Raw genomic sequence first — 17,476 nt, forward strand, 5'->3', positions numbered from 1 at the left:
ACCATGTCAAATGTATTTTGGAATCCAGAATTTTGGAATCCATCTCTTGCCCTTCATCCATATGTGAGAACAGAGTTTGGCATGATCAATGCTTTCTAAAATTGTGCCGATTCATGGACAGAAGGTTTTTGGTCTCGAGGAAATTTATTATATTCGAACTCAGAATATGTTTAAGAATTCTGCAGCAAACCAATGTTAAGGATATTGGTCTGTAATTTTGTGTGTCCATTCTTTTACTCTTCTGACATACAGGAGTCACATGCATCTTTTTACAGTTGTTTGGGACTCACTATTAATGCAAACTAAGTAAGGAGCTAGTGCCATTGAGTACCCTTTGTAAAACTGAACGAGGATTTCATCCAGACCTGCACCTAAATTGTTTTCAACTCATTCAGTTGTTTTCCTGTGCCAGGGATGTTTCTGATTATATTGCCCATACGGGAGTTTGCATGATGGTCAGTCGACAGTATTTTTATGTGATTCTCCTGTGTGAATGATTTCTTAAATGTGAAATTTAAAAGTTTGGCTTTCCTTTTACTATATTCTACTGCCACACGAGACTGGTAATAAATGACTGAGTGGGAGCCTTAAACTCACTTTGCAATTTTACATAGGACCAGAATTTTCTTGAATTCTCAGTCAGATCTTTTGCTAAGGTATGACGAGAGTAGTTGTTGTATGCTTCAGAAATAGATCTCTACTAATCTCCGCCTGTCATCATTTGTGTGCTCTCTATTTAACCAAGAGCACAACAGCTGTTGCTTCCTCAGTATTTTCTGAATTTCATTGTTAAACTCTGTTGGGTCTTTTCTGCCCTGAAACAACTTACTGGGCACATACTTCTCCAGTGGATGATTTACAATCTGTTTAAACTTTGATCATCAGATGCTTTTTCTAGCAGAAACACTCTCCTAGCATTCTTGTCTGATTTATTTAGAAACTATAGTTGCTATGAAAGCATCGTGATCACCAACCCCCATCTCTATATTCCCATTGTGTCTGGGATATTGAACTAGCTGCTCAAGACATGTTTTCAGAAAATGTGATCAAAAGTACTTAGTAAGACTGTCTGTCTGTACCCCCTGCAAACAGTCCATAGACCTTTAGTCGATACTTGGTCAGTTAACTAGTATTGCGTGATCTGGATATTTATGCACTACTGGCCATAGACTTACTTTCAATGACTTTAAAACTGTCTCAGCAGAATTGACTGGCCAGGAAAAACATTCAACAATTTACTTGATAGATGATACCCTATAAGATTATTTTGTGTACATTGAAAGATCTACCAATATGATTAAAGTTCTTGTGTGCAGCAAGCTTCAATATTAACCACAACTCATGAATTTCCTAGCTATAGTAATTGCTGTACAGCCTGATAACAGGAAGTAAGTAACAACTCACTGAATAATAGAGGTGACCAAGTCCTTGACAGACACATAAACAAGACTGGAAATGTTGCTAACTTTCAGACAAATCCTCTTCCAGAGTGGGAGAGGAAAGAAAGGAGCCAGGGATCCAGAGGAGGAAGCTTGGTAAAGAGTAGCCTTTGGGAAGAAGGAGGCAGTAGGTCCACAGGATAGGAATGTGGGAACAAGAGGCAGCAGGTCATGACGCAGGAGTGTGATGTGGGCATTGGCACCAGTGATGATGATATTGGATGAAAGGATTGTGAGGGGGTGACAGAACAGTGGAATGGAAGACTGTGGGGAAGAAGATGTGAGTGCAGAGTATGTGAAGTTAGGATCCTGGGGCAGGTTGGAAATGGGTGAAGGATGAGGGACTAGTATAGATTGAGTCCAGGAAGAGTGTGGGAATGAATAATGTGTTTTAAGGATAACTACACTCTGTACACCACCTTATGGTGTGTGGCAGAGGGTTTTCTGGTGCCACTATCTGTCCCCCCCCCCCCTTTCCCTGTTTGTTTTACAGATGCCATGTGTGAAGAACAGTTGTCAGTGAACCACCACATTAGTTCTAATTTCTCATGTGTTGTCATTGTGGTCGTTTCACAAGTTGTTTGTGGGAGGAAGTAATACAGCAGCCAAATCTTCCTGGAGCATACTCTTAGATTTTCAATAGTATACCTCTCTGATGCACAATGGTTCTCTTGTTATGTTTGCCACTAGTTTGTTGAACAATTGTGTAATGCTGTAATGCTCTTGTGTCACCAATAATGAAATCATCAACTAGTGGTTTTCTTTGCCTATTTAGGTGCAATACATTACATTTATTTACACTCAAGGTCAATTGCTATCCTCTGCACCGATCATCATTCCTCAGCAGGTCTTCCTGAAATTTGTCATTGTCATATGGCATTGCTACATTCTTACAAACAACTGCAGCATCTGAATACAGGCTTCTGCATTACCCAATAGATCATTTGTACAATTTGTAAGCAGTAAGCATCCTATCACACTCCTATGGAGTATTCCTGAAATTGCCTTTGCATCTGTGTTGGTTTTGTTCCATTAAGGTCAATGCAGTTCAGAAAAGCTGGTGTTTAGGGGGGATGATCCTGATGGCATCTGTTGTGAACTGCCACTGAAACTGAGCATGTTGTTCTCAGCAGCCAGTAAAATTGAGCATGTTAAACTTGACAGTATGTTCTGCCACTGGGTGGCCAACTCTGCTCTTGACTGCAGTTTGGCAGTGGCCATTAGTTTGTGTGGACAGCTGGTTGGTTGTCATGCCCACATAAAATGCTGTGCAGAAATTTAGCAGTGCTGATATATGACATGACTGCTTTCGGAAGAGGCCCTGCCTCTAGTAGGTTAGGATAAGCTTGTGACTAGATTGGTGTAGGATGAGCTGGGTGGGTGTTTCAGGTAGGTCTTGCACTTGGCTCTATCATTGGGATATGACCCATATGGCTTGGAGCTGAGATGGGTGTGGGGAAAGGGAGGCCAGGACATTACATAGTGCTCTGAGAGTTTGGTGAAGGGGTTCACTGGGGTTGCCCTTAGATGGGAATAAGGCATTAACAAATTTGATAACTTCTGGCATTTCTGGATGCTCTTCCAGCTACTGGATGTTGATGGTGTCAATATCTGAGCTATTGTGTGGGTAGTTAGTTTGTTGTATTATGGTTTCATCCAGCCAGAGATAAGATGCCTGTATTATGAAAAACAGTGAACTTGTGCACTAGCTACAGCAGTCAGCAACTTTCGCAAAGAGTCTTGTTTCTGTATCAGCTCTTTAGCACGCATAATGTCTTCTCTCTCTCTCTCTCTCTCTCTCTCTCTCTCTCTCTCTCTCTCTCTGTGTGTGTGTGTGTGTGTGTGTGTGTGTGTGTGTGTGTGTGTGAAATTATGAATACAGTTAGCTTATGCAGACAGTTAAGATACCACCATTTTCTCACTTTCGTATCTGAAAACAACCAGTCAGAATAAATACGACAATGAAACAACTCTTCCTGTACAGTTCAGGTTTTGAGGGCATTAATAGGAGCATAAACAAGACTGAAAATCCAAACTCAGATGTCCTCCTTCAGTGCTAGCTAGTACAGAAAACAAACACACACACACACACACACACACACACACACACACACAAAAAACCACGTTCATAGCTACATTGTCCAGGCAGACTGCATTCTACAACTGAAAATGGTACTTTTACTTATGGTATGCAGCTGGGTAGATGAATTTTTAACTATTTGCTAAAAATATTAAAAACCGTTTCTTTGTTTAAGTGGGTGACTGTATGAAAATGTGATGTAAAATAAGTTATTTCTAGCACTATTTTAGCTATAATTAAAACTATTATTTTTTATTTTGTAAAATTTGTATCTTGCTAAGAGTGATGGTTGTAACAAATAACAAAAATACACATAGTTCTGTCTATATGTGCTCCAAATTCTACAGCTCTAATAGTGTCATGATGTGCTGCCCTGTTTGCAATTCACTGTTGGACTGCTCCACACTGAAATCTTCTTCAGCAATTAACAACATTAATCCTAAATTATCAACTGCAGGTTATATTTGACCTGTCCACACCTTGTAATTCCACTATTAAAAACAACTGCAGGGTGCCATGTGCTTATGCTCTTCAGTTTTATGTCATAGAACTTCTTGAAAATTCTAATCTCTGCTCTCCTGCATCCGAGTTAATGTTGCTGATTGGGATTGATTCTTTTTCTCTCTGTACAGTAAGATTACTTGTAACATTCATTTTGATATAATTTTGCATCAAAAATTTATCAGTTACAATTAAATTTACATAGATTTTCATACAATGAAGCTCATATTTGTTTTTTAATAATGTGCAATTACACTTCACAGTAAATATAGAAGAGTTTGCTGCTAAATTAACAATTTACCACTACAAGGCATAAAATAATTTCAATGCCAATTTGTGCATGGCAATGTGTTCCAATTCTTGGATTTCCTATGCACATTCAGAAGCAATTCACTTAAGATGTACAGAACAGAAGTTAAATTAAGCATATGAATTGTTAGGCAGAATACGCATTGATGGAAAATCCAGGATGCAGTATAAAATGAATAAGATGGTAGATCACAGACTACCATCCAGGAGATGTGTTGGTTAGTGAACAGGGGTATAGAAAATTGTGTGTGTGTGTGTGTGTGTGTGTGTGTGTGTGTGTGTGTGTGTGTGTGTGTGTTAGAACTCCAAGTTTAACACATATATTTCGGAACGACACAACAACACATATAAGTCACAGAGTAAGTTGAGAAGTAAGACATGTGTACATGTTACCATTTGAATGAGCACTGAGTCTCAGTCTAGCGGCCGCTGCTCGGCTGGCCGCTTAGGTGGCGCAGCTGCTGCATGGCTGACAGACAGCGCCACACGTAGAGGACGCGCGTAATTGCACGGCGGCACTTTGTCACAACACTTTTCCCCACTTTGAAATTGTTGCACTGGTCTTGATGGAGGTGTCCTGGAGACGGCTAACGTCCATAGGCATTGTTTGACTCGCCGTAAAGTCTCGAGGAGGAGGCTTCCCGTACAGACGGAAGTGTCCCCGATGAGAACGGGTTGAGATGACAGGAGACGTAGGGGTCGAATCTGCTGGGGCCCCATGCACCAATCTGCCCATTGTGGCAACTCCAGTTGATATGACAGGAGACATGGGCGATGTGTCGGCGTCCGTTGGAGGAGGAGGCGAGTAGATTTGCTCTGACAGAGGATGGTCCTTCGGTTCCTGCATGGGCACGTCTCCTGGTGGCGTCCGTTCTGGTGCTGGCATCGCAATGACGGTGAGAGGGCTGCGTTGTGAGTATTGAGAGATGCCAAGATCCCGAGCGTCAGGTAGAGCCAAAGGTGGTGTGGTGGCATTCGGAACAGGCGTTGCTGGCACACGAGGCGGAAGCTGGTCTGAATGACGCACTGCAGCACCCGTGTCCGTCTGGATTTCATACAGGCATCTGCCATGGTGTCTTAAGATGCGGCCTGGGCTCCATTTTGGCTGCCTGCCATATCCCCATACCCAGACAAGGTCGTCGGCAGTGAACCGGCCAAGTGAAGGCACCCGCGGCCGTGAGGTGGAAGGCCGCAGAAGATGAAGTAGCGTGCGGGGCTGTTGGCCATGTAAGAGCTCAGCCGCGCTGTGGTCGCCCATGGGGGTGAAACGGTAAGACGCCAGAAACTGGAGAAGCACATCATCAGCAGCAGAAGAAGTCAGAAGTTTCCGCATCTTAGCCTTAAATGTGTGGACCGGTCGTTCAGCCTCATCGTTGGATTGTGGTTGGAACGGCGGGGCCGTGACATGTGTAACGCCATGACGAGCACAAAAATCCACAAATTCAAAAGAGGCAAATTGTGGACCATTATCAGTAACAAGAGTAGAGGGGAGGTCTTCCAAAGAAAAAATGCGGGCGAGAGCACTGGTGGTTGCCGCGGTGGTAGGTGACGTGCAACGGACAATGAAAGGAAAGTTAGAGTAGGCGTCAATTACAAGGAGCCAATAAGTACCTAAAAAGGGTCCCGCAAAGTCAGCATGAATGCGCTCCCAGGGCTTCTCAGGTGAAGGCCACGGTGACAAAGATGACTTCGGGGCAGCGGCCTGTGACGCACAAGGGCCGCAGGCAGCGACCATGTGTGCTATTTCAGAGTCAACGCCAGGTCAGTACACATGACGGCACGCCCCAGTGCCCTTGGTGAAGGAGGCGCAAGACCGAAGCACGCAAAGACACAGGTACCACAACACACAGCGAAGCATTGTCAGTGGAGAGGAGGATAACACCATCCCTAGCCGTGAGGCGGTAGCGCAAAGTGTAGTAGTTCCGCAATGGATCAGAAGTCTTAGTGGACGGGCGATCTGGCCAACCCTTCTGAATACAGCGTAAAACCCGGGAGAGGGTAGGGTCAGAACCCGTAGCAGCGGCCAGCCTGTCCCCAGTGATGGGGAACCCGTCCACAACCCGCTGCTCGGCAACATCCAGGTGGAAACACAGAAGTTCGTCCCTATCGAATGCCTGATCAGGACCCATGGGAAGGTGAGACAGAGCATCAGCATTTGCATGTTGAGCCGTTGGCCGGAAATGAATCTCATAATTGAAACGAGACAAGTAAAGAGCCCAACGCTGGAGGCGGTGTGCAGCCTTGTCGGGAAGTGACGTTGATGGATGAAACAAGGAAACAAGTGGTTTGTGATCCGTAACAAGATGAAATTTTGAGCCATAGAGAAAAACACCAAACTTATGAAGAGCATAAATGATGGCCAAAGCTTCTTTCTCAATTTGAGAGTACTTTTGTTGGGCATCCTTAAGCGTTTTGGAGGCATAAGCAATGGGTTGTTCCGAACCGTCAGAAAAACGGTGCGCAAGGACTGCACCGACCCCGTATTGAGAGGCGTCTGTGGCAAGAACAAGATGTTGGCCAGGTCGATAAGTAGCCAGGCACGGGGCCTGTTTCAGCATAGTCTTCAATTTCTGGAAAGCCGCTTCACATGACACGGACAAGTGAAAAGGCACGTTTTTATGCAACAGGCGATGCAACGGCTGAGCCACCGAAGCCGCAGACGGTAAAAACTTGTGATAGTATGCTATTTTCCGCAAGAAGGCCTACAGTTCCTTAACAGATGTAGGGCGAGGAAGGGCATCGATCACAGCGACAGTTTGTTGAAGCAGACGAATACCATCCCGAGATAGTTGAAACCCCAAGTACGTGATAGATGCCTCAAAAAATTGTGATTTCTGAAGATTACACTTAAGACCGGCAGACTGTAAGACATGAAAAAGTGTGTGGAGATTTTGAAGATGTTCTTCAGTGGTGGAGCCAGTGACAACAATGTCGTCCATGTAATTGATACACCCAAGGACAGGGAGCAATAATTGTTCCAAGAAACGCTGAAAGAGAGCAGGGGCGCTAGCAACCCCGAATGGCAAGCATTGGTATTGATAGAGCCCGAAAGGCGTGTTAAGGACCAGAAACTGCTGGGAAGCGGCGTCGAGAGGAAGTTGATGATAAGCTTCTGACAGGTGAATTTTAGAAAAATACTGGCCTCCAGCAAGTTTAGTGAACAGTTCTTCAGGACGGGGCATAGGGTAAGTGTCAATGAGGCATTGAGCATTTACAGTGGCTTTGAAATCGCTACAGAGATGAATATCACCATTTGGCTTAGCAACAACAATTCCAGGAGAGGACCACTCACTGGAAGTGACAGGAAGCAAGACCTCTGAAGTAGTGAGACGATCCAACTCCCATTTTACCCGATCACAAAGGGCCACAGGAATGGGCTGAGCCCAAAAAAACTTAGGCCGAGCAGTGGGTTTGAGTGTGATATGAGCTTCAAAGTCGTTTGCACGGCCTAACCCAGGAGAAAAAAAAGGGACGAAAATGTTGTCGACAAGGAATCCAGTTGAGCATAAGGAATAGCATCAGAGACAATATTGACAGAATCATCTATGGAGAACCCAAAAACGCGAAAGCCATCGAAACCAAAAAGATTTTTTGCGTTGCTCTGGTCGACCACAAATATGGGAACAGTGCAGTACCTCAGCATTAAACTGTCTCGAGAGAAATCTTCTGTTTATTGTACGTCCGTAATTGCCGAGTGACAGGTGACAGGAGTGGAGAACCCAACTGAAGATACGTCTGAGAATTAATTATAGTGGCAGGAGAACCGGTATCCACTTGCATGTGAACATCTCGACCAAGGATTTGGACAGTGAGGAATAACTTCCCTGAAAGGGAAGAAGTGCAATTGACAGACAATACAGAATCAGAATCAGCATCATGTTCATGAACATCATGTATGCAGTCGGATTTGCAAACGGAAGACACATGACCTTTCTTTTTGCAATTGCAACACACAGCCCAACGTTGGGGACAATCCTTGCGTGAATGTTTCGTAAAACACCGCGGACATGAAGGAAGTTGCCGGGGGTTTTGGTGCAGTTTCTTAGAGGGTTGTTTACGGCTAGGCCGAGGCTGCACGTGGGAGTGCACTGCGGCCACGTTGGCCGGCGGGGATGCGCCGCATGCGTTGTCAACAGCCCACAGAAGTTGTATTTCCCCGGTATCACCCCACACCTCCATTTGTGCCCCAGCAGCGCGAGAAATTTCAAAAGACTGCGCAATGGAGAGAACTTCATCTAGAGTCGGATTTGCCAACTGAAGGGCACGTTGCCAAACTTCTTTGTTGGGCGCCGACCGGATAATAACATCCCGTACCATGGAATCGGCATAGGATTCTTTGTGAGTGTCAGGGGGGGGGGCACACACACGATTGTTGCATGCATTTTATTTGTCATCCTTAACATATTGCTCATCTCATACTGAAGAGCCAAACAAACTGATACACCTACCTAATATCGTGTAGGGTTCCTGCAAGCATGCAGAAGTGCCACAACACAATGTGGTATGCCCTCGACTAATGTCAGATGTCTGAAGTAGTGCTGGAGGGAATTGACACAATGAACCCTGTAGGGTGCAGAGCTGTCCATAAATAAGTAAGAGTGGGGGGGAGGGGGGGAGTTGGGGGGGGGTGTCTCCTCTGAGCAGCATGTTGCAAGGCACACCAGATATGCTCAATAATGTTTATGTCTGGCAGTTTGGTGGCCAGCAGAGCTGTTTAAACTCAAAAGAGTGTTCCTGGAGCCACTCTGTGGCAATTCTGGATGTGTGTGGTGTCACATTGTCCTGCTGGAATTGCCAAAGTCCATTGGAATGCATAATGGAGATGAATGGATGCAGGTGATCAGACAGGATGCTAATGTATGTGTCACCTATCAGAGTCATATCTACACATATCAAGAGTAGCATATCACTCCAACTGCATATGCCCCACACCATTATAGAGCATCCACCACCTCGAACAATCCCCTGCTTAAATGCAGGGTCCATGGATTCACGAGGTTGTCTCCATATCTGAACGCATCTACATCCATCAGCTTGATAGAATTTGAAATGAAATTCATCCGACCAGGCAACATGTTTCCAGTCATCAACAGTCCCATGTTAGTGTTGACGGGCCTAAGCAAGGTGTAAAGCTTTGTGTCATGCAGTCATCAAGGGTACACAAGTGGGCCTCCAGCTCCGAAAGCCCATATTGATGGTGTTTTGTTGAATGCTTTGCACCCTGACACTTCTTTATGGCCCAGCATTGAAATCTGCAGCAATTTTCAGAAGGATTGCACTTCTGTCATATTGAAAGATTCTCTTCAGTTGTCATTGGTTACATTCCTGCAGGATATTCTTCTGGCTGCAGCGATGTCAGGGATCTGATGTTTTACCGGATTCCTGATATCCATAGCACACTTGAGAAATGGTCATATGGGAAAAATCTCCACTTCATCACTACCTCAGAGATGCTGTGTCCCATCACTTGAGCGCTGACTACAACACCATGTTCAAACTCACTTAAATCTTGACAACCTGCCATTGTAACAGTAGTAATCAATCTAACAACTGTGCCAGACACTTGTTGTCTTATGTAGGCACTGCCGACCGCAGTGCTGTATTCTGCTGTTTACATATTTCTGTATTTGAATATGCATCCCAACACCAGTTTTTTGGCATTTCCATGTAAATTGATGACAAAAACAGTAATATTTGCTGTTAAGAACTTCAGATTGACAACGCAATTCCTACCATTCCAAATGTGACTAGCAAACACATGTAAGTTTCACACATGCTATAACATACAAATAACTACTTTTCACACTCTGTTATGGTTTCTCACTGCTCGTTAAGTTGCTAAACAATACATAAGCTTGTTGCAAACTGAAGGATGACTCTTATTCATGCACCAAAAATTTCAATAAATATCTGGGTTGATTTACTGGTCAACAGAAGGGGTTTGTGGTCGGTCTAGAGACAGGTGAGAAGAGCAATGAGACAGGGTGTAGAAGTGGAGGCTGATGGGTGGGAAGGAGAGGCAGTAAGGGTGATTTTGTACTTTGTTAGTTTACTCAAGAAAAGGGAAGTGCCTGAGAGCTCGGCAATATTATTTATCTTGTTCATATGCCTGTTGATCATTCAGTCAACAATGTAGCAAGTGGTTGCCTTTACTTCTTCCAAAATATCTTGTGCTGTAGCTTTGTGGGTAGTAAGTAAAAACATTCTTTGCAGAACTAGGAAGTATTTGGAAGGACTCTTGTCCATTAAGACAGCTTTCAACCTGATGAGATTTGTGTAAATAGGATTATATGTGTAGATTACCTTGATGTTTGCATGAGATCTGGTAGAAACTTCAGATCATAAAGGCCTATCTGGTATTACAGCACTATTTTCTACTTGGAGAAGAATGTGAAACAATGGCTAATCATCTAAACACTTAATTAATTTTTTGATTTTGTTATGTACACAATTATTTTACTATCTTTGCTTCTTGTGAAGTGGAAGGGGTCTTTGAAATAAGAAAATAAATTCAGCTTGACATTTTTCACCAAATGTTCAAGCAGTTTCTAAGGGTGAAAATTAATATCTTTTACTTTTTGACTTTATTTTCATAGCTCTTCATCAGCTACTCCGTTTTATTTGTTTTCTGAACATACTTAGTGAATAAATGACAGCATAAGCAGACTACATGTATTACAGTCAAAGATAAAAATTGTGCACCTACTTCTGTGTAATAATATATCTAATTTTATTCAGTAACCAAGTTGAATCCAAGGGAAAGTACTGCACTATATTTGTTGTGCAGGTCTGTGATCAGAAGGTGCTCCTGCTGTCACCACAGCAGAACTTGAGGTTTCCTTCTGCAGAACACATCCGTGAAGTTGTTGTAAACATCTGTGCAGAATCTCCTCCATCATCTGTTGTGCTCAATGGTAGTTTAGTGGGGCAGATTGACGCAACTGTTGCCAAGGTAAGATGACAAATGTTAATTTATTTTTGAAACTCCAAAAGTGATTTGCCACTGATGTAATTCATATCTTATTACTGATGTTGCTTTTCTCCTTCAATTAATACCACTCTACTGTAACTAGAATTCACCTTTTATTAGTGCAGTGTAGGTTACACTATAAAGAAACCTACTGTCAGATTAAAGTTGTGTGCCAAACAGAAATTCATACTTGGGACTTCACCTATCACATGCAATGCCTACAATGACACACACAAATTTATTCAATGCTCAGTTCAATTATGAATATCTTGCTGCATTAGCACTCACGGGAGAAAGAATATAACTAACATTGCCTTAATCGCACAGGATATGTATCTAGATCATAAATATGGAAATTTATTTCACTCTGCAGCAGAATGAAAGATTTCTTCTAAAAACACTTGTAAGTTTATAGCTAACCCATTCTAAATCTTATTGTTTTCACAGGGAATCCTAACATTGGTAAGCTATGACGGACATTCAGATGGACGTTTGACTGTTATATTGAAAGGCAGTGGTACATATTGTACTTTATCAGGAATGAATTATCTAAAATATTTTCATAACTCTCAGTGTAAAGCATAGGTGCTGCATTTTGTACTATTTTTATCATTTTCTACTGATCTTTTGCGCTTCAGAAACCCATTTTGTCATACGATGAAGAGAAATATGTATAGCATTTCCCAGTGTGCATAATAATTTTATACCTTCTCCATTTTGCACCACAAATTCAAAAGTGACAGCTTTTGGCTCAGTAACTCAGAATTTACACATGAAGGATAGATTACTATTTAAGTTGTAAATCAAGAAATGGTAATGACTGTTAATTGAAAATCATAGATACATTAGTATCCCCAATACTAGCGCATTCTTTCTTGAAGAATGCTGTGCTTATTTTTCACTCATATTACATCGGTCATATCTAGGGGTCTAAATTTGTTCATTGATATTGCACGAATACACACAAATAATAACAGGAGATGTATGTTGTTGCAAGAGACAGTTTTGTTTATTTATTTATTTTTAATATTGCATCATTTTTCACTACTGTCCTACCATCTTCAGTAGGCATTTTGTTTTAATACTATTTTTCATTGAATATCATACAATTTTGTGACATCATTTTTTGGGGCAGCCAACATGTCGTCTTACTTTTTAAAACTAAATATGCACCTTCAGTTTATGTTTCCTGGTTTTTGGTTAAAATATTAAGTCAGTATTATGAGCATTTGTGTAGTTCATAGTTTTTATCTGTATTTAGATGAGAATTTCAGTTTAGTTTTAGTTTTATTTGTGCTCCTCTGTTGGTCACAATTACGAAATTAAGTCGTTATTTCCAAAGATGCTACTAAACTTAGTTGTAAGATAGAATCAGAAGGCATGACAATGCTATTATTTGCCTAGTTGGAAAGTAATCTATTTATATCAGAAAAGTTTTTTCCAAATTGATTGATTTTACTTTTTCAGGTGTTAAAATTACTTTGTCAAGATCTGAAGAATCGAAATGTGAGCTTTTATCTATGGAGGTGGAACAGGCAGACAGAGAAATCATTCCTAGGTATAGATATGAAAATGGGGTCATATTTCACCCATGCAGACACACTTGAGGATATATTCAAAGGTATAATACTTAAAAATTTACTTAAAATTTAAGTCATGTTATTAGGCAATTTTCTTTCAGGGCAAGTGAACATAGCTTAGTAGTAGTAGTAGTAGTAGTAGTAGTATGATGATGATGATGATGATGATGATGTAACAGTTAAGATCTGAGATAGTTTTCAAACTGTCAATGTACCTTTTTATGTTAATTACACTTTTTTGTAGATAGCGGAATAGCTATTAGTCTAGAACTGTTGGTAATTATTCTAACAGCTTGTTTTTATATAGTGAAGATTGTTTTCAGGTTTGTCTTTTTAAGACCCCAGATGATGAAGCTGTAGGTAATAGCAAAAGTATGTGAAGTAGACAATTCTGCTGTACCACCTACTACACACCGTATTAGTTACATAAAAGCAAGTAGAGCTTAGCTTGTTAGTGAGATAGAGAATGTGGGCTTTGCAGTCTAAACTTTGGTCAATATGCACACCTAAAAATTTGGTGACAATTACTCTCCCAATTCATTTATTTTGAATTCTGAGGTCCAGGTCATGATGTGACTTTGTTTTTCTGTAACAAACATAATTAGTTTTTGAAAGATTGAAGGTTAACTTGTTCATTTCAAATCCATTTTGAATATATTCCGAAACTCTGGTTGTAGATGTTGGCCTTATGAGGCATACATCAGTTATAACATCATTTGTGTCATTTGTAAACACAGTTACATAAATACCATAAAATGGAATTTCAGTATTATTTACATAAATGAGAAACAAGAGAAGCCCCTAGGACTCTGCCTTGTGGTACCCATATTGGGACACTTTGAGTATCAGATTTGTAAATAATACTTTAGTTTTCATGTTTTTAGAAATAATATCTACCACCTGTCTACTATTCAAGAGATATAACTGAAACAGTTCCTTTACTGCTTCTCGTATACCAACAGCTTCTAATTTATCTAACAAGATATCATGTTGAACACTATGCAAGTTCATTCCTACTGTATTATATTTTCTGTCTAGTACTGTTACTACATTTGTAATGAACTGAGTAATAGTTGATTCTGTACTTGTGTCTCTGTAAAAATTGTGTTGATTTACAAACAAGACATTAAACACATAATCGTTCCTGCATATATTAAGTACCACTGAGGAATATTAACACCTTAATATACTTGTCTTTCTAAAGTTTCAGACAAAGCAAATGAAAAGGGGGAGACAGTGACAGAGCATCCAGCAAATTCTGGTGAACCATAGAAGTTATTAGTGAATACCAGATTCCCTACATTGGCACTATAGCAACCTAATCAGAAGAGATGGAGAAGAAGCAAAACTGAGTTTGAGTGTATCTTGACTGAATAGAACAGTTTATACATGAACCAGTTTTACATGCAATTGAGGTCTGGGGGAAGATGGTGCCATCTTTGAGAAGTAAACATCCTAGCATTTTGGGATTGGCTGACTTTAACACAGACTGGGATGTATCACTGATTAGTTGAATAAGAACTGCAGAAAGTTTCTGCAATATTTTTGCTCAGTAAAATGTTCCTTAAATGTGAGACTTTGTAACATGGCTTTCAGTATTAAATGTGGAGACTGATAGTGAAACTAAATGCTGTGAAATAAATCAATCAAGGAAATGGACATCGTTATAATGTAAGAATAAAGAGAGTTCCAAAATAATTCTGTCTGTTAACTTGTATTGTCTTAGGTTTATTTAAAAAAAAAAAAAGAGCTTCACTCTCTCCATCGCCTCAGAGAACTTTTTCTTTTCAACTGAGTCAAACCAGCATTTGATTTGAGACATCTGCTTTACTCTTAACTTTCATCTGAGTTGCCACATACCAATACTCTGTAATTAATTTAGTGAGCCTCAGAATCCTTGTTGGTCTTATTTGTTCCCACCCAACAATAGTGCCTATCATTCTATTTCCTAGACCTCACAGCAATATTATTGCCATTCAGTACTTGGTATAGTAATTTTAGGTGTTTCTATAAAGGTACTCCTTAGCACCCAAAAGACGTTTAATATTCTCCATCAGACATTTTGCCTGTTGACTTCTGTTTCAGGATCTTCAGCCCACGTGTGTTTAGTAATTTTCCTGATATTTTGGCAGTATGAGTGGCTGCCATTGTCAAAGGTTCACCCTCCATTTCTGGTGGTTGATGGCAGTTGGACCTGTGGATGGAGGTTATATGTATCTGTCGTGTTTATGTCTGAGGAACTGTCCCTTTTCATTATGGCTGTGGTTCTCCCCTTGCTATCTGTAGCCATTTATGCTGGCAAAACACCAGGAAATTGGTTAAACAAATGTTGGCTGAAGATCCTGGGATGGAAACCTACAGGGAACACATCAATAAGTGGCCACAAGTGCCTCAACAATTTTGTACTCTCTGTCAGGTTGCTGAATACATGACTACTCCTGTATCTGACTATTTTCTGCACTAATGTTAACTCTTGAATGTTTTTGTAGAGATTACTTTGGTTCTAGTTTATATTCATGCTTTGCACTATTTTTTGATAAGAGACATATTTTTTAAAGACAAAAGGTGTTAATGAATATATGTAATCATAGGTAATCATGGAGTTAGTGTTGGTTTGTTTCATGTTCTGTGGATCATTTATACAGTAATTTGTAATTATAGGAAGAAGTTATTGAAGCCACCACTGACTATTAACTGCTTGCTCTTGTCTGACAGATATCAGAGTAAGCAATCCAATTTCCCCATAAACAGTTTAAAATTTCCCAGTGGGGATCTGTATGCAGTTACAATTAAAAGTGAACCGCTTTTCAATATTAATTCACACTTCTATGTGCTGATCAATACAAAATCTACTAGTCTAAATGTTTTTGAACATGGGTTCGGTCTTAATATCTACTTTCCCCATATTAGTTCTGCATGAGTAATCTGCTAGAGTCTAATCTTTTATATGTAATTTATCCAATCCTATGGTTACGTGGTGCTCAAATAGACACAAGTTGTCTGTCTTTTCGGGGTGTCTAGATTTCACAATGACAAAAGAAGCCCTTCTGCCTTATTACTTGATCCTTTCATATTTTGATGAAATAAGCTAGTACATGCCTTCTCTCTGCCATTTAAATTACTTATTATGGTTCTGCTGTTCTACACATCCTCTTAATGTGTTGCAGACAATTGACTCCGAGCATTTCACTTTTTATAAACAGTAGTGTAGATCTTTTGAGAGAGCACTACTGTGATTTGTCAGTAGCACATGCATTTTCTTACAGTAATAAAACCAAAAGAAAATACCTATTGTATTGAAAATGGGATTATAAGAGCTGCTTGTCTGCCTTGTGTCAATTACAGCAAGCTCAGTATTAGTACTCTGCAACATTATCATCACTCCTGAGTCTGGTTTTGCAGAACAGTATTTTATTTGTAAAATAAATGCCAAACAGGACAACACAACTGTCAAAATATTAGTGTATCACTGTTACAGTTTTACTTTGTTTTATTTGTAACCTAGACACAATTTGTACTCTTTTCAATTTTTTTAATAGTTGTCATATTTACAGTATTTGTGCTTGCAATTTTTGCTTGAAATGAAGGTAAAATCATAATTTTACTAACAATAAATAAAATGTTGATGGTCCTAAGCAGAAATTACCATGTCCTAGATGTACAGTTATTTTTGATAATACTTCGTAACACAAATTCCTTTTTATAAATGTAGTAAATGAGTATTCAGAGAACTTTCCAGAGTATTTAAACCTGGCAAGAACTGTGTTTCTGCTTAAGAAAGGTGATATAGAAGACATAGAGAACTACAGGCTCATTTCCCAGCTGGCATCACTAAAAAAAGGAAATATAAACAGTTACCAAAGATAGTCTAATGGATTACTGGAATATATACAACCTTATAAGTGAGTCTCAGTTTGGGTTCTTATGTGGTAGACATACAGAATCAGGCATAATAGACTTCACATGTGGTATTTACTGCTGTAAACATGGATGAGTGTTTTATAGGCATCTTCTTATATCTTTCTAAATTTTTTGATACTACAAAACTGTTGAGGCTTTTGAGGCTTCTTAACATGTTGCCTGCTGATTTTTGTCTCAGTATCTTCAACCAACATTTTCTAACTGACTCATGCTGGAAAATGTGGAAAAATAGTATTAAAAATGTTAGCCAAACATCCTGAGATAAAAGCCAACAGGCTTTTGATGCTGTTGACCTCAAGATTCCACTAAATAATCTATAACCATTAGGCACAGTCAATGACTGGTTCCAACCATAACCTAGCAGATGAGTTACAAGGAGCAGGGATAACACAGACTTTAAATAGCGTTAAACTTTTAATGAAAAACTTATATGTGGAGTGTCCTGTTCACCATGACCATCTCAAATAACTTTCACCCCAGAAGAAAAATAAATAAATGAATCTAATTAATTTTATTTAGCTACCATAGGGACACTAACTATAATGTTTGCCTTTCTTCTATCTTTGTTCATTATGAATATATGAATAGCGTTACATGTTATGCAAAAATTTTTATTTAGCAGTCCACTTCCTCTCCTCAAGACCTGTTCAAAAATGTGTAACAGTATACCATTCAT

The 17,476-nt window shown here is 40.1% G+C and overlaps 1 protein-coding gene across 3 annotated transcripts in view; it reads left to right on the forward strand.

Annotated features, from left to right (window-relative positions):
• The window catches only part of LOC124593102 (sodium-independent sulfate anion transporter-like), a 239,507-nt gene extending 225,005 nt beyond the window's left edge, over nucleotides 1-14,502 (forward strand). For all 3 annotated transcript variants that reach the window (XM_047131899.1, XM_047131900.1, XM_047131898.1), the window contains exons 10-12: nucleotides 11,117-11,281; nucleotides 12,767-12,920; nucleotides 14,084-14,502. In XM_047131899.1, coding sequence (XP_046987855.1) covers nucleotides 11,117-11,281; nucleotides 12,767-12,920; nucleotides 14,084-14,151 — 387 coding nt within the window. In that variant the 3' untranslated portion in view covers nucleotides 14,152-14,502. The remainder of the gene's footprint in view (nucleotides 1-11,116; nucleotides 11,282-12,766; nucleotides 12,921-14,083) is intronic.
• The last annotated feature ends 2,974 nt before the right edge of the window (nucleotides 14,503-17,476 follow it).

The sequence above is a fragment of the Schistocerca americana genome, chromosome 2 (genome assembly GCF_021461395.2).
Source record: "Schistocerca americana isolate TAMUIC-IGC-003095 chromosome 2, iqSchAmer2.1, whole genome shotgun sequence".
Classification (NCBI taxonomy): Eukaryota; Metazoa; Arthropoda; class Insecta; order Orthoptera; family Acrididae; genus Schistocerca; species Schistocerca americana.